This window comes from Cygnus olor, chromosome 2 (genome assembly GCF_009769625.2).
Source record: "Cygnus olor isolate bCygOlo1 chromosome 2, bCygOlo1.pri.v2, whole genome shotgun sequence".
Taxonomy (NCBI): domain Eukaryota; kingdom Metazoa; phylum Chordata; class Aves; order Anseriformes; family Anatidae; genus Cygnus; species Cygnus olor.
In genome coordinates, this window is record NC_049170.1 from 44,175,787 (window position 1) to 44,202,695 (window position 26,909).

At 45.2% G+C, this 26,909-nt stretch overlaps 1 protein-coding gene across 2 annotated transcripts in view; it reads right to left on the reverse strand.

The window, feature by feature from the left end:
* Window positions 1-26,513, reverse strand: part of TRIM71 (tripartite motif containing 71) — a 61,273-nt gene extending 34,760 nt beyond the window's left edge. The window contains exons 1-2 of one of the 2 annotated variants that reach the window (XM_040548097.1): window positions 26,307-26,513; window positions 23,893-25,482 (exon numbers count right to left, since the gene is read on the reverse strand). In XM_040548097.1, coding sequence (XP_040404031.1) covers window positions 23,893-24,819 — 927 coding nt within the window. In that variant the 5' untranslated portion in view covers window positions 24,820-25,482; window positions 26,307-26,513. Of the gene's footprint in view, window positions 1-23,892; window positions 25,554-26,306 lie in introns of both variants that reach the window. The other variant, XM_040548096.1, reaches the window with a different exon arrangement.
* Window positions 26,514-26,909: the final 396 nt, after the last annotated feature.

Consider the following 26,909-nt stretch of genomic DNA (forward strand, 5'->3'; position numbering starts at 1 on the left):
GAGGACACAACTTTGCCAAGACATCTCAGAGAAAGGTCATCTGAGATTCTTACTTGGTCAGCACTCTGGTTTAACCACATTAGCACATGCTCCAACCCACTCCTGAGACACCATGGTAGGCTGTTTAAAGTGAGTGTAACATGCACGCACTGTTTGCTAGAGGGAGAATAGGTTTACCACCACTTCTTTCCTTTTAAGAGGGACAGAGCAAGGTTTACATCAGGTCTGCAAGCTACAGCAGAAACAAGAGCTAACTCCTATGGCTATTGCTGCACTGCCTTCCTGTGCCATGGTCCTGAGAAGAGTGTAAGATAAGCAAAGCTAGAAAACTAGAAAAGGCCTTGCTAAAAGTAGCCATTCCCCACTTTTCTAGCTTTCCAACTTGTAGTCCTCTTGTAGTTAAGTTTTCTTGTATAAAGAGGTCAGATTATGTTAATGTAGGACTGGATAATACAGCTATTTTAGAATTGTAATTCTGGAAGTTGGAAGTGGGTACCATATTGTGATGCAGCTTCTGATCAGTCCTAAGGAGAAGGACCTGGGGGTGCTGGTTGATGAGAAGCTCAACACAAGACAGCAATGCATACTTGCAACCCAGAAAGCCAACTATCCTGGGCTGCACCAGAAGCAGTGTGGCCAACACGGCAAGGGAGGGGATTCTCCCCCTCTGCTCTGTTCCCGTAAGACCCCACTTGGAGCACTGCATTCAGCCCTGGGGCCCCCAGCACAAGAAGGGCATGGACCTGTTGGAGCAAGTCCAGAGGAGGACCATGAGGATGCTCAGAGGGCTGGAGCACCTCTCCTGTGAAGACAGGCTGAGGGAGTTGGGGTTGTTCAGCCTGGAGAAGAGGAGGCTCTGGGGAGATCTTAGAGCAGCCTTCCAGTACCTATAGGGGGCTACAGAAAAGCTGGGGAGGGACTCTTTGTCAAGGAGTGTAAGCATAGGGCAAGATGTAATGGCTTTAAACTAAGAAGCAAGTTTATATTAAATATAAGGAAGACATTCTTCACTCAGAGGGTGGTGAGGCACTGGCACAGGCTGCCCAGAGAAGCTGTGGATGCCCCATCCCTGGAGGTGTTCAAGGCCAGGCTGGATGGGGCTTTGGGCAACCTGGTCTGGTGGGAGGTGTCCCTGCCCATGGCAGGGGGTTGGAACTGGGTGATCTTTAAGGTCCCTTCCAGTCCCCAAACCACTGATTCTACAGTTCTGTCAAAAGCCTATGAAATCCAGCTACTTAATATACTTTCCTGAGAAGGCCCTTCTGTTTGAGCTAGATACAAGACAAAACTATGCCCAAGAGTTCTCCAGGGACTCAGGGATGCCTTGTGGACCATAAGGAGCAGCCTAATGCTACAGGCAGCTATTTGCTCTTAAACAGAAGGTGCCATGGGAATGCAATGAGATGGTAGTCATCCAGGTAACTGACTGCCCTGACCTTACCTCAGCCCTATTCTGGCTGCTATGTGAAAGATAACTTTTCTACTTATACTAGAAAGATCTGCTTTCCATTACACCTCCATTCTCATCTCTACAAAGGGATCAGAGACAGTATTTCAAGATAGTTTCAAGTTCATATTTCAAGTTTACGGTGGGAGAAAACACCCTAAAACTCAAGACCATCCACAAGGAACTCCCAGAGAATCACTAATATGACTTTCTCAAGCACTCAGTCTGAAGGATGAAAATAGTTTATGCATATGCCTACAGAAGTTGCTCTGAAAGAAAAAAATAGAAAAGCCAATAGGAAATTCTTAGATTGATTGATTATAGTAATGACTGCCAATACAGGCCATCAAGATAACACATGACAAGGGCTCAAGGTTATGCAGTATCCCCATGCACTCCACAGCTGAAGCAGTCCATTATCACCGAATTACAATGAAGGACCTTGTAGCCTTCTACAGGAGAAGAAAGGGAGAAGACAGACAGGCCTAGGCCTGTGGGAGTTAGACCGGGGTGACCAAAGAGGCCCCCTTTGTGCAACTGCATGTTCCTCTTTGCTACTATGCCTCTTATCACTAGAGCCAGATACCGGGGAGCTGCTGGAGAGAACAACAGGCAGCAGAAGCTGGGGACAATAGCCTGGATGTTTGGGTGTGGTGGCCAACAGCAGCCAAAACCAACTATTTATGCAAAGTCTTGGGCATGGCTGAAAGCACCCTCCACTCACACACTCCTGCTTCTTGCAGAAGATGTTAAGAAAGGTGCAGCTCCCCCAGAGCTCCTATGCAGTGATCAGCCTGAACTCCCCTTCAGTGCAGGTAGCTTGTTTTACTTGGGCTATTACCAAGCAGGCAGCAGGCCCACTTCCTCCTCCACAGAGGTGCTTTTATGAAAGGACCTCTTACCTCTAACTCCTTTGTGAATGCACACAAAGCAACAAAAAATTTGGTTTTGTAATGTGGTCTTTTTGCTTGGTCTGAACACGCTGCTTGTTTGGAAAGAAGACAGTTTTTTGGGTTTTGTTGTTTTTTACTCAAAGGACGATCCCATAACCCTACCTCAGGGCAGGAACCAAAGTGGAATTCAGAGATTCCTCCAAAACAAATGGTTAATAAAAGCTAATAACCCCCACAGTTTCAGGAACACAGGGCTATTGTCTCAGCCTCAGCAGACTCCATGGGCTTAGAGGATGGGCTTTCTAGTCACACTGACCTCTCTTGCTCCATGGGAGTAACAGTTTCACTAGAGACAGAGTTTACAGTCTGTTTTTATTAGAACCACACTGAGTTACTTCCCAACTCATGATCCACGTCTGGCACGCTCATTTCCAACATTCAGAAGTGTATCTTCAGGTATATGCTTTGTCACATTTTCTTCTGGAGCCACTCCCCTGAGGAGGCCAAACTGGAGTGCCAAGACTGATCCCCACATAGTCTGGGCAGCACAAAGTGGTCCTGGGAGTGGCACTGGCATTTAGCGCTGCACTGATCTTATCAAGGCCATGAACTTAACAGCTTACCAGCTGGCATCACTATCCACAGAAACAGTGACTTATTTCCAGGAAGTGTTAAATCCCACCTTGCCTTCTTTCCTGCTCGGAGAAGAGCAAAGGCCAAGATGCTTTCACCTCAAAGGCTAAGAGTAGAAGACTACCTAGGACATTACAGCTGCACAAAGAGTTCTGATGAGAAGCAGAGCTTTGTTTTTAACCACACCAGCTTTCTTCAAGCCTCCTTCTCTCCATGAAGCTGCCATTAACACTTCAGACAGTGAGCTACAACAGAACAACTAGCTCAGCCAAGAAGTCTTAAGCCTGAAGAGGACTGCTCCTGGGAGCTTGGTTTGGACACCAGTAACAGGCAGTAGGGGAAGACGGGGACCCTTGTGCAGTATGAACAGAGCAACTATTCCTTCCTGCTACTGATGTAATTGGGACTGGCTGGCAGCAGACCTTTGTATCTAAATCAACAGCTCCCTTAAAGGCCTAACAGATGCCAGCAAAAACAAACATTGAATTTTCTGTTAGGAGGTACCCTATACGACCTCATTAATACCCTTCTCTGCTGGCATAAATAAAACAGAAATGAGTTACACGCAGTATTCTTGATGCTGGCTTACCTATGGTAGAAATACTGCAGACAGAACATTAACATAGTGCTCTAATCTGGTAGATCAGCAGTGGATAGCTTCAGCTAGGTGAAGTTTAACTGTGACCTTTATAAGCAAAACTGATCTTGCAGGAAGTTGCATGCTCAGAAGACATAATTCTAGTGAAACAGAGGCACTCAAGACGCTTGAGATCTGGAGCTAATACAGACCAGGAAGGGATTTCTTTTCTTGGGGGAAAAAGGGAGGAGTCAAGAAAAAAAGGAAAAAAGCTTACTAAGAATGTTAACAGCAGACATTATATCTAATTTCTTTGCATTCCTTCCCCCCCTCCTTTTCCTCCCATTTTTAAAAAACAGGAGCAAACTTGCAAGTTAAGGATTCTGATCAATGCAACATGTTGGGAAAAGAGAGCAGGAGGTCAAGAGGAAATGATTAATCCTGTGCAGAAGACTGGCAGGATGGGTCCTGGAATGGCTTACCAGAACAATGCCCCCACTAATAAAGCAGGTCAAAAGACCCTTACAGTGAACAGAAGCCCCAGTTACACTGTACATTAATATTCTTCCCTTATCCCAAAATTACATTTGTTCATTAAAGCCTGTTTCAAAAAAACAAGTGTTGACTTAGAAGACAGGTGAAAAGCTGTGGTGCCAGACACAAGCAACAAATCTAAAAGATAAAGAACAACAACTTAACAACTAAGCGTTAATAGCTACATTGTAAGACCTACTTACAGAGAGCCTATGTAAATAGACGAATGGGGGAAAACCCACTATTATAGATTTCAGTTGTAACACTATTTTCTGTTCACTGGACCAATGCTGCTGCTTCATAAAGACTGAGCTTGTGTTAACTGCATAGCTTAATGTGGAAGAAAAAAGGCCAAGCACATTCACTGCAGGCAATGCTTTGGATATGAAGGTGAATGCGGTTCAAGGTTTACTCTAAGAGATAGTTATTTACTCCTGTGGTTTTGTGGTGTCAAGCAGATCTAATGCAATCCTGAGTGATTCTCAGCCCCTGGCAATTACTGCAGTCCCACAGTTTCTTCTGTCTAGTTTCGTCAGCATTGCAAGTTCCTAGGGCTGCTATGTAGAAGCAGTCAGGGAAGTCAGCTTTAATTTCAGAGATCATGAACCTATAAAACAACATTACTCTATTCCATGATGAAAGCATGACCTCATATTCATGCTTGCAAATACACAGCTGACATTTCACAACTGTTTCAAGGTACGACTCTCCTATTAAAGAGCAGCCCCACCCCACAGTTCCTCGTGAATTCCCTCATGCAGTCATTAGCATATTGCAATGCCATCGAAGAACTCATCTGGCTGAAAGCTGCCCTGCATCTATGAGTTGCTGACAAGTCAGCTCAGTTCCCTGATATGGCTTGCTGTACTGATTGTTGGAAGTACTGGGGAATACTATTACAGGTACAAAAAGCTGCCAGAGTAAAGGCAAGTTGTGCGAACAGGCAGCTAGGAGCCAGGGGGCCAGCCTGCCCTGCCCCTCCTCCCGCAGCAGCACGCGCTTCGCTCTGGCCACTGCAGAACCACAGCCTGAAGGAGCGAAGTGGTGGGGAGGGAACGCCCTCCGGCAGCATTGCTGATTGCCTTTGTATCAGCAAACAGCCTCCATTTTGAGGAGCTGGAGGCTTTGGGGGCAGCCTGGAGAGGCCAAACATCAGCTTTCAGTGGCTAGGAATACAAATGGCAGGTCCGTGTTCATGCTTCCCCACACGGGCTATCATTATTGCCAGCGCGGTTCTCTCCAGTCACATGCTGGCTCTGTGCACAGGGAACATTTACCCTGCAGGTCCACTTCTCCAGCAACCTGGGTGCTGAGCCCCTCCTCCCACCCCACACCAGAGGAATAAGGCAGCACACAGGGCTAAGGGACAAGGAGAGCAGGATTTCTGCAGCCAGACCAGTCCTTACAGCATCCTCTTGCTAAATCAGGAAACTCAAACATTACTAAATTGAAAATGAAAGCGAGCGCTAATCATTTTAATTTATACACACCATTCTAATCTGCACTCTCTACCCCATCCCACTATTTCTGCAGGGCAAAGCCACAGATTGTAAAACAGTGCACAAGTCTCAAACTGGGGAGGTCCTGGGGATTAACAGGTCGTTTCAGCTGGTCGTTTCATCCACTCCTCTTAAGAGCAGTCAAGACAAAGCTCCAGTTTATTTACAAGCATGTGTGACTCTGTGGCTCCACAGGTCTCTTGGTCATGATAAAATCCAGGTAGTATACACATCAGTTTGTGCCAGCACCTGAATCCTGCCAGTTTGGTGGGCACAGCCTATTCTAGTTTGTGGCCTCTCAGGTCTGCTGAGAATTAGATGTCGGGCCACTAATTTTTATTAAATCAGTGAATTAAGTTTAAACTTACCCCTTCAAGTGAAAAGGATATTGACTCAGTTATTAAATCCTTTTTTCTTTTTGTGAATCGAATTCCCTATTTAATCCACATTTTATTAGGAAAACGTTTTAGAAAGCATTTTTATGCCTACACTACTGGTTTACAACATTCTGTACCATGTATTAGGAGAGGCTGCCTTTTTAAACACATTCCAGTCACAAGTTTCAGAGTCTGTTCACCAAAGCAAGAAGCCTCAGAGCAAGGTTAGGTTATTTAGGTTATGCACCAGCACAGAATCACAAGCTGTTTTTCAGCAACACACAGTAATGAAAGGTAAAGCACCTGTGAGCTGACCAGGTTATTTTTCCTACACCTAGTGTGCAGATACATAAGGCAGCCTTGCACTGCTGGTTCAACGCACCAAATACACAGATGTTGAAAAGCCAAATTGTTATCTGAAGCTCGGTGCACATGCTGAGTTCAGTGCAAACATCCATTTTGCTCTGCCTCCCCACACAAAAGCAGGGAAAGTGGATTCCAAAGTTCAAGCACTTACTACAGATGAAACCCAGAATAGTCTCACCCTCGCAATGGTTTGCACAAAGTTTAAAGAACCAAGTAACACACAAACCATTTAGGCTGTATCTCCTAACCCTGTGTAATTTGTTCTTACTCCATGAGTAACACACTAACAAGTGACCACTAACCAAAAGCTAGCACCTCAGAGGAGTCAGACTAACGTGCAAGTTGTGAGGTAAATAAATGCCTGAGAGGCTTGTTATAAGACAACCTCCTATTTTATATGTAACAAGATTTTATATCACAAAACAAACCCATTTCAACTATAACTAGATTTCATGAAGATGCATTGCTGCCCCAACCCCAGCCATTTACCTTTAAAAAACAGACCCCCCAGCCCAACATTTAACACCATTCTTGACTGCCAGATTGTCATTGTCCCAGCCTTCATCCTCCACTTCAAAAATCAGAAGACTCCCCAAAAGAGGAACCACACCGTCCTCCATCAGCCCCTACAGTTATTTTCTTGACAGCCACTATCTTTCTTACAACACAACCCCCCACAAAACATCAAGCAGTGCTCAGACCCAAAAACATCTTTTAATCCAGCCCTTTTTGATGCCCTTACAAAAGCCCAGCCTACTGTTAAGCACAAACATTTTGTGGAGTTCCAGACCTCCCAGTCCCACCCCACTTCACTTTCAAGCTTTCCCCAATGGCTGTCTCAAAGAGAGCCCTTAAAAAGAGTTTATTTCATCCAATTCGAAGTGGTACAAAGGGAAACAGCCCTGTGGACACCACCATACTTAACTCGTTAGGATCTAAGTGTTTTGGAGTTTGAGAGAGGGAAGAAAAGGCATTTACCAGCCCTAGCTGTGATTGATTTAAAAACAGTTTAGGCAAACAGACAGAAGCAAGTGCAGGGCTTCCTTTCAGATCTGAAAAGAAACATATATTGTTGTTGGCCCTCTGGTCATGGTCTGTGCTGTTTTTCCTTAGGACCATCTAAACAAGACAGATGTAGCCAGTATCTGGGCAGCAGCTGAAGCCTAAACACTAGAAAGGCACTCTGGGGTGGGGGGTGGAAGGGAAAAGAGGGAGAAGAGAAGAGGAAGCCATTTGGCTATAAAAAGGATCTTTCTTTCCTGTTGAAATGCAGTGGGGTAAAGAGCATCAGAATGGCTTAAGGGTGGGGAGGTCAAACATGTTTTGAGATGTTAAAAAACTCTCAAGCTTTGCCAGAACACTGCAAAGAAATCTTAAGGTAGGTTTTTGTTCTTCCATTCAGAAGACTTGCCACCAGAATAGCTGCAAGCAATTCTGAAGTTTCTGTGGTCTGCTTACTTTCACAAATGAACCAGAATTATTCAGTTAAGATTTTATCCTAGTGAATTTCTCACTACAAAAGCATTTCCAGAAAACTAGTTTTTAATGCACTTTTTGCCAATCCTCTCCCCAGTAAGCCTCCATTTCAAAAATCAGTCTGTCCTGCTTATACAGTATGCCTGACTCAGCAATAATGCTGCTGGGAAATGCACACTGAACAGCCGTTTTTATTAAGGACGTGGCAACAGTACTCTGCATAATGCACTTTTACTCTATGCCATCAAAACTTAATTCTGCTACTAAACACAATACAAATATGTTAGGAACCATTGGGACCATCATATGACTTACCATTTAAATCCAAGAATGAGATTTCAGAGCTCTCCTACACCTTATGACTCATGAAGACAGACAACTAAGTTCTTAATAAAAGTCAAGATGTGAGGGAAGGCTTAGTAGAACTTGGTATCTTTTACCCTTTACAATTTCCTCACTCTAAATCTGCAAAAAAGCATACATCTTTGAGTGAAACCAAGTTTGCTATGGCCATAGAGTTTTTTAAATAGCAACTCCTGCTAATTTTGTAGTTTGTTCTGTAGTAACATGCTTTTTGTTTAACTCAGGATAAAGAATTTAATGATGTGAAATATGAGCCACTGGAGCAGAGTGCCAGCCTAGACACCCTCCTTTCCTTCTGGATAGAAAACCAGGAAAACCTTGCTCATCCTTGCTCTCTCGGAGAATTTCCTGAGGTTTTGCTCTACAGCACTGAAGATCTCCCACAAGAGACCCCTCCCACAAGAGACCCTGACACCATCTCAGAAATTAGACTTGAAAATTCATTCACAGAACAGGAAATTTGATTTATGCCTGTCCCATCTTTGACAAGTGCATGCAATAGGGATACAACCGAGCAAAGCTACTTCTCCACCATGACCTCCCACCCACAAGCCCCACACACTTGAAGGGGGTGGGAGTGTAAGAAGGAGACCTGACTACCTTTGGGAGAAGGTTTTAAGATGCAACTTCTGAACAGATGCTGGAAACCCATACCCGCTATTCCCCATCCCAGAGCTTAAGTTACACATCAAGAAATTAATTCCATTTGCTAATACAGAAGTCAGGATGTTGTTAGCAACCTGACAATCCCACTCCACCAGTGCTGTCCTCTCATGTTCTATAAGCACCTTGTCTCTCTCTCAAGTTTCTGCATTCCCCTAAGACTTTCTACATGGGGTGGGGATTGCACTGACTGGTATTATAGCCATCAAGCCTATTCCCTCTGGGATACAGGCATTATGGTTCTTTGCATAGAAGAACTAACATAGTAGAGTCCTCAGAAGTGGTATGTCATGCTTCTCCCTCACTTGGGCAAGCATTAAGCATGAAGTCTTCCCAGCACCCAGCTGGACTGGCTTCTCAGGAAGAAGAGCCAGTGTCGGGTGTTCCTCAAGGCTGATTTCAGATCTGGTAGATTGACCGGCCTGAAGTCACCCTTCTCTATACATTTTCAGGAAGAAGGCTCACCACAACCAGACATACACTTGGATCAGCACAACACTGGACACATACAGGAAAAGATGCTGCTGCTCACAGCAACAAAGGCATTTGGGTAGAAGTGCAGCTTCCCTCTCACTTGGAGAAACTTCAAGAATGAAGAGCCAATTATAACCCCACTCAACACAGGCAATACTAAAAGTGTACTATACTTAACAGTTCAAGCAGTTCCAGTGAAGCTGGCCATAAGAAACAATTAGAATTTAACATGTGTCTCCTTCCCCAACTCTAAATAATTCAGAATTTAGTATGTGATCAACACTATTTGAATTTGGTGAAAACAAGATCACTGAAAAATATTTCTCCAATCCCTTTTTAGGGAATAGAGAGCAGATCCCCTTATGCCCGACATCATTACTTTGATGCCAGCACTACTGCCAAAATTATTTGGTCATCTAATTTAACAAGAACACAGCCCATCCTCACCTAATGTTTTTAAAGGAGATAACAGATATGTCAAAAGTTGAGTTGCTAGAGGTAACACTCCCTCTTTCCTTTTGTTCCATGGTAAGATTAGTGATTAAAATTTCCATACAAAATCTCAAGCCTGTAGTATATGTTAAGCCTTCCACAGTCATCCTCATCCAATTACTCAGAAATCATATCAGAAAACATTGCAAGAAATTAAAAATATTTAAAAGGTCGGGACAAAGAATAGCCAAGAGATGGCAGTGTTTCTATCTGGTAAAGAAGAATACTAATTGTTGTTAGCATTCTAGTAGGTTAGGAAGGCCAGCTACATAATGCTGTGGTTGAGTACATGAGGTGTGAGTTTTAAACTGCTCTTTTTCCCATTCTTTCACCTGCAGACCAGTTAACCAAGAACTGGGTGTAGAGCTTGAAGAGACTAGTCAGTTAAAAGCAATTGTTTGTAGTGATATACTGCTGCTGCTACTTAAAACATCTAGGTTTATAGTAACTGGATGCTTCTAGAGATGGCAGTGATATTTTAAGTTTGTGTGTACCAATAAATTAGGGCTACAGAAGGCTGTCAGTGTAGTTTTAACATGACAAGATTCTGTTTTATAGTAATCAGATTTTAGCTTTTTCATTTTTGACTTGGTTACAAAAAAGAAAGAGGAACTGTATAAATCAGTACTTAAATTTCACTCGGCATTTAAGCTAGCCTAAGGAAATCCCAAGACTGCCTCACCTCTGAATTTTTAACACGGTTATTGAACACTGGAAGATGAAGTTTCAGTTCACATGTTCAGTGCAAAGGTCACAAGCTCTGCAAGACCATGATCAGAAACATTCCAGGGCAGTGTTGCTTAATTCATGGCAACAGCTTTATTTAACAAAAGCACTCAAGGAATGGTTTCCCTCCGTAACTCCATATGGGATCAAACATGAAACAAGTCAGCTTACTCCAAGAAGTGGCATCTTTGACCACATGAGCACTGGGTGTTTTGAGAATTTGGTTGGTTTTGATTTTTTTATTTGTTTAAACTTTGATTTATAAAGATATTTCATGCTAAAAACATTTATACATACCTAATCATAATAAAAAAGCCATGCCATACATATTTGGCAGGAATTTCTCCCCTGCTTGGAGAAAAACAGATACATGAAATAGGGAAAAACAACCCACACACCATGATATTGTAACTCACCAATTTAGGAGAGTATCTTTCAACAACAGCCATTTGCTCTTAGTGAACTGTTGGCAGCAGTTTGCCTGGGTCAGACACGGGTCTCTGAAGACAGGAGTTTCCTTTCTTAGATTGCATGTGTAGTGTTTTATATCTTTTCACATCATACTGCTCAAGAGGCACGTGCTACTTCACTAGAATACATGCACCCAAACCAAGTAACTAGATCTACAGCTGTGGAAGTCACCTTGGATATTTCCCCTTCTTTAAGAAGAAGGAACTATATAGCTGTCTATCAAACCCAGTCTCTGCCACAGGAGCCGACTGGAAAATTGCCAGTACATTTCTAAAATGAGAATCCACTAATACAGGTGGCAACTATTTCTTTAAGCAAACAAACCTTAAGTTTTCCCAAGAAAGTCATAAGCCACCACATAGAATGCAATTTTTCTTCAAAGCAAGGAATAAACCAAGTTGTCAGAACTGACAGGACTGACAATCAGAGTATATTTTCATTACAATGAGTAGTTTGGCAGGCTTTCATGCCAAGGTAAGCCATATCCGAATGCACATGAATTTCAGGAAGGCAGTAACTGCTCTTTCATATGCTAAGGAATACCTGGAAGAATAAACAATTTCCAAGACAGCATAGCATTTCAGTGAATCTCTCTCACCTGCTGATAGTATATTTGGATAGCACAGTCATCTCAGCTGGGAAGCATCTCTCTACTCATTCTTTATTTTGGTGTTTGTTTTTAAATACAACACTTCCTCTTTCCTATCTACCCCCTAGCTTATGAGAAATGTTTCCATTTGTTTCCACCTTACGTGGCATTAAAAGGAATTTAAATTTCAAAGTAAAAACAGATGAAAATGCTGTCTTCTAGAGAAGATAAAATTTTGTTTGCTGTATGGTATTTTCAGTTGAGACTGTTTTTTGCTATTGCTCAGAAAACCGATACAAAAGACTTTCCAATGTTAATTTAGGATACAAATAAGTTACAACAGAAGGACACCTTGTGAACTATTTACTTTAGAACTGTATACTTCACAGCTTCCCATATTTTCTTCTGAAGCATCTGCATTGAACATTTAAGACAGAAGATTTAAGACACAAGAATGGTTCTAACAGGACTCTGGTTCAATATGCTACTCTTAGATTGATTAAATATCAAATTTTATCTTTTAAGAAAAATCAGCCTGCCTTACTATGCTAGCCAAATCCTCATAAATACTATATAAAATATTTATATAGGTATACTGATAATATACAATCAAGACAAATTAACAAAAGCATGTTACTAAATAGAAGTGATGTGTTCCATGTTTAGACAGCGCCCAGAACAAGCAGCAGTGAGATACTTGATCACACTTTATAATAAAAGGCAAGTTACCGCTTTCAACAAAAATCCATGCAAAATATATTAGTTATTTAATTCAATTTCAATATTTGGGTGGCTAGACTCAAGGAAGAGCCAGGGAAGAAGAGCATGTTTGGACAAGAGACAGGGAACAATTTCAGTATGTGTTTGTCCTGCTTCCATACCACGTTTACAGCTGCAGGGTTTTCCTACCTCTGTTGTCCAGTAAGTTCAGTCAGCCTGGCATTTGCTTCCTTCCTCCTAGTTTTGAGCCAGCTCACCCTGCTGCTTTTTGCCAATGAATGGGTAAAGGGATCAGATACAGGATATACAGACTGAAAGAGGCTGAAGCACAGGAAGTTCAGATTTAGATGACAGGAGATACCTGTGCCAAGTGAGGCAACTGGCTGGTTCTGTGTTGGCCTTCTTGCTTTGCCTGCATATTAAACACCAATTCACTTTTTCCTCCCCAGAAAATATGCAGCTTCCTCTTCCCACACTCCGCTTGGAGTCCACTCACCAAATGGTTTCACCAGCTTGAACACCTCAGCAGTCCTATTCTTTGCTGAATGCATACACTGGTAGTAAGAATAGGTTTCCAGAATGTTGTCATTTAGAGAATGAAGATATCCTCATTGTTTTTACCAATAAAATGAAGCTATTAAGTTATTTAACTTAATGACTTCTTAAACTAAAATATGGTCCTTTCTGCCAATACAAGACATTCAGTTACTGTGCAGCATTTACGAACTGAGATATAAAAGCGAAACTATTGACTGAAAGAGTGGTTCAAGGTGAATTTGTGTTCTAGTGACAAAAAGCATACTTTTGCAACACCTGTACTTATAAAGGTAAGGTTCTCCCCTTTCTGCTCTCAGTGTCAGAAGGTTTTTTGGCATCATTGCCAGGAGACCAAGATACGAGGAACACCAGTAAGTATCACGAGTTGAAGTACTCTATGATTACAGACTTTGCTAGCTCAGACAGCTAGCTCAGAGAGAGGAGCAGTAATGAGAAAACAGACAGGGAAGTGATCAGGTAGAAGAGCAGCCTTTGGATCTGATCCAAACCTGAGTGTATAGTATGCCACTACAAGCTTCAGAGGCCAGAGAACCAACTACTCAAGTCTTCACAAAGACATGCCCACCTTACCTATATCCAGTTGATGCCAAGGGCTCATGCAAGGGAAAACGAATGTGTGCACTGTTAATTCAGTGCTATACAGTTTCCAGCAGATTCTCTAACATTCCTTTGAATGTTTATCATCTTGGATTGTACAGGAATTATTATAACAGCACCACTCAGTTAAAACTGAAAACCTACAATTACTCCTTGAAAAATATTTCACACCAAAGTGACTCCCTCCCTGACTCCCTCCATCTACTTCAGCTAACTGTTTTAGTGACAATGTCAGATGCCAGCACTGGTAATTCTCAGGCTGCTAAGTGTTTTTGTGGTGACTGGTTACCTTCAACGTAAGCAAGGACAAAAAGAGCTAAATAAGGATAAGAGTAGGTGCCAGACAGCTAACTAGACATACCTTGCAAGCAAACCCCAAGGATTTAGTCACCTTGTTTCACCTTGAGAAGGCAGCAACCCCTGCCACAAGCAACTCTTCCCTCCCTTCAAGCCCACGTGGAGGAGACGTTTCCTGCCCTTGGTACAAAGACATAACTTACTACAGCATGTCTGATCCCTTAAGCTGGCTTGACTCAACTGTTACAGTTAGCAGTTCAAATTCAGAGGTGCATCTTGCCAAAGTAGTTCAGTAAGCAAAAATGAGATAACATCACATTTACTAGGAAGGCAACAACATGAAGATAAATTATGTTTATTTTGACAAGTGACAGTTGTCCAAAACCTATCCCAGCAAGTATATCAAATTCATAAGCATCTGTATGCAGTTTCTCCCTGGCAAAAGTAGACCTTAAGAGTGGCCTGAGGTTTGGAGCAGATGGCCATCCAGCAGTATGCCAGATATGCAGAAAGAGTCAGCTCAAGACCCTCCAAGCTTGTTTCCATTCACAGCAGCCTGCCTAGGCTGCCTGCTAACATCTTTACTAGCCCTTCCACCTACAGCTATACAGCACACCTAAAGTAAAGAAGCCATGCCTCACACCAACAGAGAGCTCAAGGGTCATACACATCAGTTATCAGTTATTTCTGCTCTGGTAAGAGACCCACACTCCTTGAGAACTTGAGAAAACAGGTGATGCTAGAACTACCATGAAACAGTATTGTCAGTTAAAATATACATTTCTAGACTGTAGAAGGCAGCAGACACCTCAGCTCTGAGGAAGGGCACGCAGTCACCTTTCTGGACATTGCCAACAGCCCCTGCTTTAACCTTGACCTAACGCCTAATCCTTGGTACCTCCACAATACTCCAAAGGGAGGAGGAAGGGAAGCAAGAAAGTATTACAGTCCATCCCCATCCATCCTCAGTTGCCATTTTATTATGTAAAAGAGAAGCACTGAAAAAACAAGGATCTCACTGTTCCAGTAGTTCATTCTTATTTCATTTTCTACAATTTTAAGGTTGCCTGTTGTTAGTTTGATTATTTCTTTGAGAAATTCATCTACTCCAGACCACCGCCAGATCTCTAGTTCTGCTTTAGAGTTTGTTTTTTTTAACTAACAGTCCCTCCCTTCTCTTCAAAAAATATTTGCCCATCCACTTAAACCCCTGTAGCAGAAGTTGACACCAAAGGCATTGTGTCAGGACACCTTTGTCATGTTGCAGCTTCTTCTACAAGAACTGGGAATTATATTTGCCATTCCTTTGGTCTTTTATTCAGTTGATTCAATATAACTAAGGAGAATTTATCTGTGCAACAGTTTCTGTAACTTGCAAACATGTCAGTGGCAGAAGTACAGTTTTTATTACCCCTACAAATAATGACTTCTCTGCAGAGATGGTTCTCACCAGATTTTGGGCTGTCCTACCTATCAGTCACCAGTTACACAAAGCTCAGCTGCCAAGCTGCCCATGTAGCCAGAGGAACGCTGTGTCTGACACACTGGGGCAGCTCCTTTGGCAACCCGTTTCTTACAGAGAAGTGCCTTTCTCAAGTAACATCCTTGTATGGATCAAGTATTCCTGAAATCTGAGTGACTTTGTCTAGCAGGCTGCAGACCCCCTTCACGCTCCGACTTCAATGTATTAAATCCCCAGCGCCTTTGGGCACACCATATATAGTGGTGGGGGCGGGGGCGCTGCTGGGGGAGCTTAACCCTTCACCAGCAGGCCTTGGGAAGGGAAGAGGAGGCTAGGAGGCATGAGGAGTCCTTTTGTTCTCTGAGGTTCTTCCTCAAAGGAAGAGATGCACTCTGCTCCATGCATCTACATGCTTACTAGGACATTTTAGAACTGAATAGTTGACTTCCAAACGACAGACACAGCAAAATGCTGGAAGCTACCTGATCTTTATCTTGCACCCCCCATCACCTGATGGGGCATTACTCAATGTTAGGGAAGATCAGGAATAGTTACCTGGTCAGCTGACAGGGACCGGTACCAGCTAGTTCCCAGTCCAGCTACCAGCCCTCACCTAGGAGGGCAGCATCCTCTCGCTCCTTGCTGCGACGCTGGGTTGGGTTCCAAAGCTTAAAGGCATCTACAGAGCAGACAGCTTTCAAGCTTTGCTTACACTGAACATTTAGGGCTAGGGATTTTATGTTGTACACTTCAGTGACAGTATGGGTGGCACGAGTAATAAGAAGCCATGAAATGAAGGGAAAGGGGGGTGTGTTCTCCTAAATAACAGTTTGCCTTTTGTTCACCAAGATCAGCTGAAGAAAAACTGTATAAAATCAGTCTTCTAGCATATGCCTGCCACTCTGGACAACAAGTACCTAAGTGTGCTAATAGAACCTAAGATGGCACAGGACAAAGGGAAGATACAGCAACAAGCTGGAACGTTAAACTGGTGGCATTATGAGATGGTAATTTCTGAATCAGAAGTCCCTGACAGTCCTTTAACCCAGCCAAACACATCCTTTAGTAGTTAGGTATGTTGACAGCACCTTAACCAGGGAAAGGAAATATTTACAGTGAATTATAGTTTATAACACTGCCTACCCACAAAATGTATGGGATGAACATGTAAGACAAACAAAACCATAAGGTTTAGCAAACTTGACAAAATACCTCTAAATATTTTGGTTATGCACACAGGCCAACATTAAAGGGAAAGTGATGCAACACAAGCTTATCTATTACCTTTAGCTCACCAGAGCTATCACCAGAGAGCATACACTTTTTTCTTCCCCGAAGACCAAGACCCTTGCAAGGGCTGGCAGTTGCTACTTGGCAGTCCTGGACAACACTGGGACCAGCCTTGGTGGTGGTGATGGCGTGAACTTGGTGAAGATCATACCACACGGTAACCAACAGGAGGAAGACTACTGAGGTAGCTACAGGAAGACAGCAGCCTTTGACTATTAATTCGCTGCTTATTTCAGACAAGATTTTTCCACATTTTTCCACATTTCTTTGGTTAGAAGAGACTATTTTCACAACAGTACCGATGGCATACCTCACCCTTCCCCAGATTTTAAGTATTCAGCCCTGAAATGTTATTTTTGCCTATTGCTAGTGACACAAGTTTAGGGCCTGCCTCAGGTTGCCTACATAGGTGGAAAGCAAGCCATTTTTCTGAGTTGCACCAAAGCAAATGCATAGCACAAAGCAAGCAGAATCATTTAATGAGAAGTTTCTCATTTAAAGTTTCCAGCTGAAGTCTTAGTCACTTCAGAAAAATTCACCTACTTTGAAGACTGCTGACCAGATATATCATCCTATCCATGCTCACTATCTGAGATTTTAGAAATGCACGCTATACACTCAAGTGAAACAGAGGGCTAGAGCTCTTATTTCCTGCAGCTGAACATGTAACTATGAATTAATTGTTCTGAAGTGTCAGTATTGTTCACATAGCCAAAATGTAGCACAGCAATACAACACAGAACATACATTCATAAGCCTCATCTGTGGGTAGCAAGTTTCACTCCTTTTCACACTGAAGAACTACGGCATTCAAAACTGTCCAGCATTTTTAATTCACAAATGAAGTGATTAGCTACAGATGCCATAGTTGATAAATTATTTGAAGGTTGGTAAAGGAAAGAAAGGGACAAGTAGCTTAGACTCAGCAAAAGGACTACTGTACTAACTACATACAATTTTTCTTTAAATTGGGAAAAGGAAGAAAAGAACATAACTAAAATTGTCCAACATCACATTGCACTGTAAAGAAGCTTTAGAACTCCAGTTAGAAGTCAGATAGTATCACTGATTCTTTATTAATCTTTTTTCTATTTCTGTGACTTGCGAAGTTGATTTGGATACACAAACAACTTATTACACAAGGACAATACCATCCCTTCCCCATAGCCCTTCAGCAAGCTCAGGAATGGAAATTAGAGAGCAGGTCAATGGATTTGCACATGCACTTGGCTGCAGCTCCTTCCATGTACAACACTGACGTACTCTAAATGTTTTAGAATCAGGGACGTCCATTCATTAAATTTAAAGAGTTCTTGCATTACCAAGCAGTATTTCCATTCCCATCCAGTATTTCTACACTTTAAAACTTAGTGACAGGGTACAAGCATTTCTAAGAATTATGTACTACATATTTATGATCCAAGATTATATTTTTAATTGCTTTATTGAACATGGATTACAAGTAAAGACAAACCTGTGAAATCTTATCTTTGGTAAGACCAGTCTTGTGTTCAGCACATCATTCATACAAATTAAGATCTGTGCTCTCAACACACCAAGATCCTTTGGAAAGACACAAACAGCTTTGCAGGAAGGAAGGGAGCATGGCAGGAGAACTAGGAAGAAACAGGGTCAAGACAGTATGGAAAGAAGAGTGATACCTTCTTAACTTTAAAAGAGATAACTAGGTAGTTTTCATCTAAGGAAGCATGGTCTGGCACGCATGTTTACACGCTGAAAATTTAGCTGAAAGGATACTCCTAAACATGCTACAAGATTTGTTTGCCAAACTGATACAAAATTCAGATTCTCTTGAAGTTACAAGATACTGTAACCATGATGTCTCCAAGGGTGAAAATGAAATTACATAAAGGAATTTTCCCCTCAGTATAGAGAGGATTAGTTTCATGCCATTCTATATGCACATATCCAGCCATATTTTCTAATGAAAGTTATTATAACCTCATAAGTCTATGCTGTAGTCTGTATGCAAGCTTCTACTGTACTGATACTGTTGGTTTCTGAGAAGTTTTCCAAGTAAAAACAGCTCATGAAAGTCCCTCAAACAGACAAGGCATTTATATTTCTTCCAGTTAACTCACTGGAAAACATCTGAAGTCATGCTTAATAAGGCCAGGAACATAATGGTATCAGATTATCACCAGGAAAGACTTCACTGTGTTTTCCCTAAATGTTGTGGGTATTTGAATGTCAGTTGTACCAAAGTAGAGGAGAAGAGGGTAGGTTTTATTCTGTCCCATATGGTATTGCTAACTTTACTGGCTATGAAATAGGACTTACATTCTCTTACAAAAGAAAACAGTTGAAGAAAAATACCTTTTCATGCAGGGAAGAGACAGAAGTTGAGTGCTTACTGAGGGAAAGTGCAGCTGGAAAGAAAGCAAGGCAATTTAAAAGGTGAGCTGCTTAGCGCCATGTATCTGAACACTGTCTGGAAGTAAAAAGACTAGGTACATGTCAATACCTGTGTCAAATTAGAGATTTTTAAAACCCTTGAACATCCAGAAGATATGTCCCCATTACATGGGCCATGTATGAACAAAGTAACTCAGGCATGTTCTGCTTTCTTTACCAGAAAAGAAAGATGAGAGCAAGTGTCAGAAATTGAATCCAAATTATTATCTTTAGATGGACACTTGCACATGCATTTGATATTTGAAGAGATGCAGCAAATATGATAAATGAAGGGTGCAGCAATATATAATGAAGTCTGTGCACAATTTATATACTGAAAACACACATTTCTCTAGGTCACGTAGAAGTTGTCCTATAAAGCTAAAGGTGCAGCAGGCACTACTATAAAGTACATATTAAAACTGATGCCTCCAGGACGTACTCCTAAGAGTTTGTTAGGAGGTAAAAAAATCCCAATGATCAGAAAAAACAGACAGGAAAATCCTGCATTTGAATCACATACTGCAGTTCCATACAAATAGCCTTTGAGAGAGAAGTGGGGGGTACAGGCATATTTCCCTTTATGTCAGCCATTCTGGTGAGACGTGAGGGTGGACAACAATGAGTGCCACAGAGCAAAGTTCAGTGTTGGCAGCGATGGCAAACCACTACAAAGGGGGACCATATCTAACCTACACTTCCTTCCCAGGATCACTCTTCCTCTTTTTCCCTTGTAAGAGTTTCGTTTTTAGCCAGATTCTTCTGTGATTCAAATTTGCAGTAGTGTTAGGAGGAAGACAAGTTTTCTACTACATTAATCAGCTAAACTAGCTCAGACTCACCTGCTGAGCACATACAACCAAGCCTGGTGGAAAGAGGAAGAAACTAGATTCTCTTCTTTGAGCAACCACGAGATGTTACAGCACAGCTTCCTCTTGTTGTGGAACCAGAGAAGTACACTAATAAGAGCGGCTTAGGTATGAACTCAATCAGCAATTTTAACCAAGGTACCAGACTTTCAGCTGAGATGGCAGTTGTTTGTATTCCTTCCCCTAGGCATACACAAGTTCTCAAAATTTTCTTTTACAACCTGCAGAACAATAAATGTAATTCTTTGTTGTCTAAAGAGACAAATTATGAATATACGCAACTCTAGGATTCAAAATAGCTGCCTAATTTCAGCCAGTCTTGCCCAAGAGCACTGATAGCCCCATGAATCCATTTCAACTCACTGATCTGATAAGAAACTGCTAATGAGTTTGTGAATTAATCCAAATCATAAAGAACCTGACCAAAACCATAACTGATGCAAGCAAAAAAGAAGGAACAGCATGGCTAAGTAAAAGGGAAAAAAAAATGAAATCCTTTCTTGCAGCAGGGGTAAGCCATGGTGCTACAAGGTTTTACCCTATGGTCTCTGAACCACTTCAGAGATTGAACCTGTAAAGCAATATGAGAACCATGGGGTCACAGACCATTAAGTTGACTGAATTTAGCCACTCTGCACTTTCCCTAGAAAGTGTCAGAAGTCTGCTATTGTAGTCTTTTGACCAAGCACCAAGTGATACTAACTAAACCATGTAGCACAGCTGAGGACTGGCATAAAGGAAACTCCGCATCATTTGACTTGATACTTGCTGTGTTTTCCACTCTTTGCAATAGTGAAGTCATTTGAATCCAGATACTTTCTTCCATCTTAAGAAGCCAAACATCCTATAGCAATTCCAGCATTTTCTAAGCACCTAGTTTGGTTTGCAGTCTCATTGATAATTCTACAGAAAGAAAAATAGATGTGATCTTTCATGCCAAGATATGAGACAATCAGATACACTGAAAACCAATCAGCTTATTTGATTTAATTATGGATTAGATTGAGGTAGAACCTTTTTCAAGGTAAAGTCCTATTCTACTGGCTTTTATCACAACATCATCCAGTTACTACTGGAACAGTTTTATCCACACTAGCATGGTCACACGGAAGAAAGCTTCAGGGCTGCAACAGAAGTATTGCCACCTTTGTAGAATGCTTTGAAATATCTGACTGAAATTAAGTATTCCCCTTGCTGTCCCAAAAGCATTTTATACCAGGCAGTGAGGTTCCAAGTGTTAACTAGCCCAACTGGAACAGGTATCAACAGAAGCTCTGTTAAACACAGAAAGATCAGCCTTTACTTTTTCCCCAGGAACACAGTTCACTTTCCTTTCATGCATCTCTAGTATTTACAGGCACTATCCACCTTGAAAGCAATGCATGGAGTTTTGTTTTCCTTAAGGAAAACAAAATATTTGCCTCCTAACAATAAGTTGTTACTGTTACTATTGTTGTGAGTGAAGTTGAGCTGTTAACTTGTGTTCTGTGAGTGCCTTCAGTCACTTAGGATTTACTGACAAGTAAGAGCTGAAACCTTCATCTTTCTGCACTGAAAGGATAAGCAACTATGCTGATTTTGTCTAGCAAATGCGTATTGGTAGCCTTGTTCTGAGACTTGGAACACACCCAGCAAGCAGCCATCGGCAGTGCTGTTTCCCTCCTTTCACTTGAGGGGGTCTCAAAATGGGGACGTGGGAAGGGGGGAGGATTGGAACTACACAGAACTTCCCAGGAGAAGGGGAGGAAAAACCGTTGAAGACTAGAACCAAAAGGTGACAAGTGATATACTGATGTTGGAAGGACAGAGGAATATCACGTTAAGAGAGGAAGAAGATAAGGGAGCCAGCTGCTTTGGCCCAGAGAAGCTGCAGGAACAGGGTCAGAGTCAAACTCTTTGCAAGTTATCTCAAATAGGATGAGGAGGATATATCCTAGGGAAGCAGCACTCTATGTCTGAGAACTACTGTTCTAGCAGCTCACAGATTAGATTGCCTGTGCCTAAACTTACCTGCAGGAGACACATCTGAGGGAATATCCTGCTCTGTCACCAGCTTTTTCTACTTGCATACCAAGTAGAACCACAGTTCATGGCTATGGAGACTAACATTTCAAGCTACCATTCCAGCCTCGCATTTTAGGTTTGCTTTTACTTTGTTTGGCTGTCTAATAGTGCGTTTAGTGCATCACTTAAGCACTCTCTTGGAAGGCTGCCTTTCTATTTATCATACCTTTTATGAGGCTGTAAATAGCATTCTTTGAATTAAACAAGCAATAACCCTCACTGTTTTGCAGCCACCCTCTCTCAAAAGAGGTACATTTTGCATCCCAGATTTTTTAACAAGTGAGAAAGATTTACAGTATAAACTGTTCTCATAGTCCCTCCCCAAATGTTTCCCCTTGAGTTAATAATAAATACTTGCAAATACTAATCAGGCACACCCACATTAAGAAACCACCAAAACTCACCAATCAAGAACAGCCATAGATCATTAATTATCATTAATTTGCAGAATAAAAGGTTCTCAACAGGGGCTGAAGGCTTGAAAACATTCACTTGTTTTAAAACAGTTTCTCGGTCTACAGGACACAAGGACACCCAAGACCAATCTTGACACATGTACCTTTTTCCAAGCACACTTTTGAAAATAAAGTTACATAGAAGTTAGTTAACAAGCCTCTTTAGAAGTCACTTCTAGTTAAGCTGTACAGTTTGAAGCCAGCCTAGGATGTCTTCCCTTTGGTGTTTACACTTAAGAAGTCTACAAAAACAACTTGGAGCTCCTGCCCCTGCCACTTTTTTGTTGGGTGGTAAGGACTATTCAACATCTACTCCAGTAGCTGCACGCTCTTGTGATACAGCCACAGCTCATGCTCCAGTGTGCCACTTACACTCCAACAAGAAGTTTTGGGTTCTGCAAACACAAGAACGAAAAGTTTTTAGCCCAAAGCTATAGTCCAAAATGAAGGTAAACCGCAACTTTTTTAGCTTAAGAACTGTGTGTCCCTTCATTCCAGCATTCCCTATTACATATAGTTCCTTAAGAAATCCACAGGCAGAAAGATGCCACAAAAAGCTGTAAAAGCAGCCCAACAGCCAGTAAGCTGGTTTTTGAAAACAAAAACTAAAAAGTTTCCTTGCCCCTCAAGCATGCCCTCTGCCCCCAGCGCTATTTTAAGTTTTTTCCCCCTTTCTCCAGTAAACTCCTACTTTCCCTCCTCAGTCACTGGGAGCTTTAACAAAAAAAGAAGAGATCTTCCAGAGCTTTCTAGAAAGTTCAAGATACAGGAGCATTAGAGTTAGAAGTGCCTCCGCTTTCAGTTTGCCCTTAAGGGCATCACCACTTTTCACTACATTAAATGCTTTTGAGCATTTATTAAACAAGCATCCCGCAGAAAACTTATACCTCTCATACTACCCTGCCTTCAGCCGGGCTATCCCTCTGAAGCAGCTTGTTGTGCTGATCCTGTACCAGGAGGAAAACCACTTCTAGCACTGAAGCGACTGGAAAATTCTAGCAAAGCCCCCCATCTTGACCCCCCAGAACAGAGGGGGGGGGGACAGCAAACCACTATTTTCCACTTTGAGAAGAAAACCAAGTTTCAAATTATCGCAGCGAGAAACCACATCCCAAGGAGACTTAACACACTTCCAGCAGATTTTGAAGAAGCAGCGGCATTAGAGTGCTTAAAATCATTTGGAGGGCAGCTTTCAGGCAAAGCGCTTTGAAGAGAGACCACATAAAGCAAGCTCCCATTTTTCCCACAAGAAAACTCTCCTGTTAACCACCAGCGGGAGATGGAGGTGGGATGCACAGCGACGGACAACTTTGAGTCAAAAAATATGAACAACTTTACTAACTTCACAAGGAAAATATATATTTTTTTTGACTCAAAGGGTTACCGTCCCCTCTTCACCCTCTCGGTTTCAGATGTGCTCCGTGCCCACCACCCCCCGAGGGGCTCGGGGAGGCGCCGCGGCCATTTTCCCCACCCTTCCCCTTCCTCCGCGCCCACCCGGTGCCCCCACCACACACCCCGGGGGCCCCGTAACGTCCATTAACGGCTCTTAGCGCCCCGGGGGGCCCCCTGCGGCCGGCCTCACCTCGTCGTCGTGGTGCTGGCAGTAGCTGGCCCGGTCGGGGAAGACGGAGAGGATGTTGTAGGGCGAGGCGGGGTAGGGCGGGCTGAGGGCGAGCGGCGCGGCCGGCCCGGCGGCAGCAGCGGCGGCGGCGGAGGGGGGCGGCCCGGCGGCGAAGCGCTCGATGAAGTGGTCCTTGGTGAGGCGGACCCGCTGGTGCGCCCGCACGCAGTTGTCGCACAGGTGCTCCTGGCAGTCGAGGCAGCGGGAGCTGGCGGCGTTGCCCTCGTCGCAGGAGCTGCAGCGCGGCTCGCCCTGCCGGCTGTGCGGCCGCCGCAGCAGGAGCGCGGCCGAGGAGCCGCCGCCCGACGAGGAGGAGGACGTCGAGGAAGGCGCGGCGGAGGACGAGGAGGAGGACGAGGAGGAGGCGGCGGCAGGAGAGGAGCCCGGCGCGGCGGCTCGGTGCGGCGGGGGGCGGCCGTGGTGCCGGTTGTTGCCGCCGCCCACCCCCGGTGCCGACCCGGCGGCGGGCCCGGTGCCGGCGGGGCGCCCGTTCTTGTGCTCGTCGGCGGCCGCCGCCACCACCACGACGTCCAGCAGGTTGCTGAGGAGGAAGTTGGAGGAGGGCAGCGCGTCCATGCCCGACGGCTCCGAGATCACCACCTTCTGGTCGCAGATGGGGCAGCGCAGCTTGAGCGCGTCCCCCGCGCCGGGGTGCCGCTGCGCCTCCAGGCACTGGCGGCAGAAGGCGTGCAGGCAGGGCAGGACGTGCAGCCGCCGCGGAGGGCCCCCGCAGGACGAGCCGCCGCCGCCGCCGCCCCCCCCGGAGGAGCTGGAGGTCTGCGAGGAGGACGACGACGTGGAGGAGTTGGAGGAGAGGGGAGCCGGCGAGCCGCACATCTCCTTGCACAGCGGGCAGATCTGGAAGTCGGACTCCGGGAACGAAGCCATTTGCGAGGGGCCTGATCCGGATGGAATTAAGGGGGAGAAAAGCTTATCTCCCCTCACACACACGCAAAAAAAAAAAAGGAAAAGTGAGGCGGGGGGCGTGCCGAAGGTAGTTTTGCAAACGGCTTACGAGCAAGCTGGCATCGATCAGTCGTTTTGCCAAGTGGGATCGATTGGCCGGGTTTGCAAATAGGGTGTCATCGATCTGGCGGTCCGCAGGGAGCTGCTGGATCCTCGCCTCGTACCTCGCCGCCGGGGGGGTATTTTTGGTATCAAGGTGTAGCCGTCCCGCTCTCCCTCAGCAAATGGATCCTCTCTTCCCTTCCATGTACTTAACCCCCGATCCCCCGTTGCATTAGACAAATTGTATCGATCCCCAGAGCAGTCAATACCTCACGCAGTCTTCTCATTTCCCCCTCGGGTCAGCAGTTTGACAAGGCGCTTTGGTTACCCGTCTTCTCCCTCAACGGAGAGTGCATGGGCGCCAGGCGCCAGGTCCCCCCGCAGCCGCCGGGGCCCGGGCTCAGCTTTGCTTTGCTCTGTCCTGGCTCTGCTTTGCTCTGCTCTGTCCGCTGTGGCTCCCTCCGGGCTGGGGGCAGTGGGGCTTACCGCGAGTTTCGCTCTTTCTTCTTGGGGCGTTGGGTTTTGTCCTCTTTTCCTTTAAACCTGTGCTTGGCGGGGGGGAAGGGGAAATTTCGTTTCAGTTCCCCCCTCCACTTTTGCAATCCAGAGCAGCTCTAGGAGAGAGAGAGGCACTGAAACAGAGCGGCCGGGCAGACTTCTCCGGCTCCAGTCCTCCCCCGCCAACGCCTGCTCCGCCACCGCATGACTGGGGGTGGGGATGGAGGGCGGCCTCGGTGCCCACCCCACCGGCGGGACCCAGAGGAGGAGGAGATGGATGTGGCAGGGAGGAAGAAAAAAAGGCTCCGGGGACGGCGAGGGAACGGGATCCGGCGGCTGCTCGGAGCCCCGGCTCCCGCAGGACCCTGCCTCCCTCCCTCCCTCCTTCCCAGCGGGGCTCCCCCGCGGAGGGCAGCGGCGAGCCCCCACGCGGTGCCCGGCCCCCGCTCAGCACCGCGGGCTGGGCTCGGCTCGCACACGCCGCGGCCGGGCAGAGGAGCAGCGGCAGGTCCCCGCCGGCCGCCCTGAATTATTCATGGGGGGTGGATTATATTCGCTCGCACAAATTGGAGCCGCTGTGCAATGCTATCCGAGAGCGCTCCGCTCGCCCCCTCCTCCTCCTCGGTTCTCGCTCGCTCGGAGCCCCTGCAGCGCCTGGGATCACGTTTCCTTTGTCATCTCGCCTCTTCGCGTGGGGTTTTATTGAGAAAACAAAAATAACGTAAAACCTGGGCAAAGGGAGGGAAGAGGAGGAGGGGGAGAAAAAAAAAAAAAAGCCAACCCCCCCCCCCCCCAAGCCCACCACCCCCCGCAAAACGCCGGGCCGGAGCCCGGCGGCCCCGGGGGGCGAATTAGCAGCAATTACTCACTGATGCGGCGGCACCGTCCCGGCAGCCGGGGAGAGCCATCGCGCCGGGCGCCTTCCCCGGCCCGGCGGGGGTGCGGCGGGGCTGAGCCCGGCCCCGGCGGGCGGCTGGGAGGTGGGGAAGGGTCCGGGGAGGGGGGGGTTCAGGGCGGGGGGCAGCGCATGGCCCGGCCTCGGCAGGGCTGGCGGCGCTGCCTCTGGCCCCGCTGCGGCCGCCGGCACTGGGGCGGCGCGGCGTGCGGGAGCCTTTTAAGCTCCGACGGCGCGGGCTGACTTCCGCCCGGCTCCGGGGGGCGGCCGGGGGGCGGCGGCGGCGGGCAGGAAACATTCGCCCTCCTCCTCCTCCTCCTCCTCCTCCTGCTGCTGCTGCTGCTGCTGCCGCCGCCCGACCTGCCCCCATCCGCCCTGCCGGACCCCCCGCCCTTTGCCATCGCTCCTTTCGGAGCCGGGAACCCCCAGCCGCGGTCGCCCCCCAGACCTTTTTTCCCCTCTTTCCTTTTATTTTATATATTTCTTTTCGTTTGGGGCTTTGCGAAGGCATCGGGGCGTTAAGGTGGCTTCAGACCTGCCACATCGCTCGGTCCATCCTTGCGCCCAGCCCGTTCTG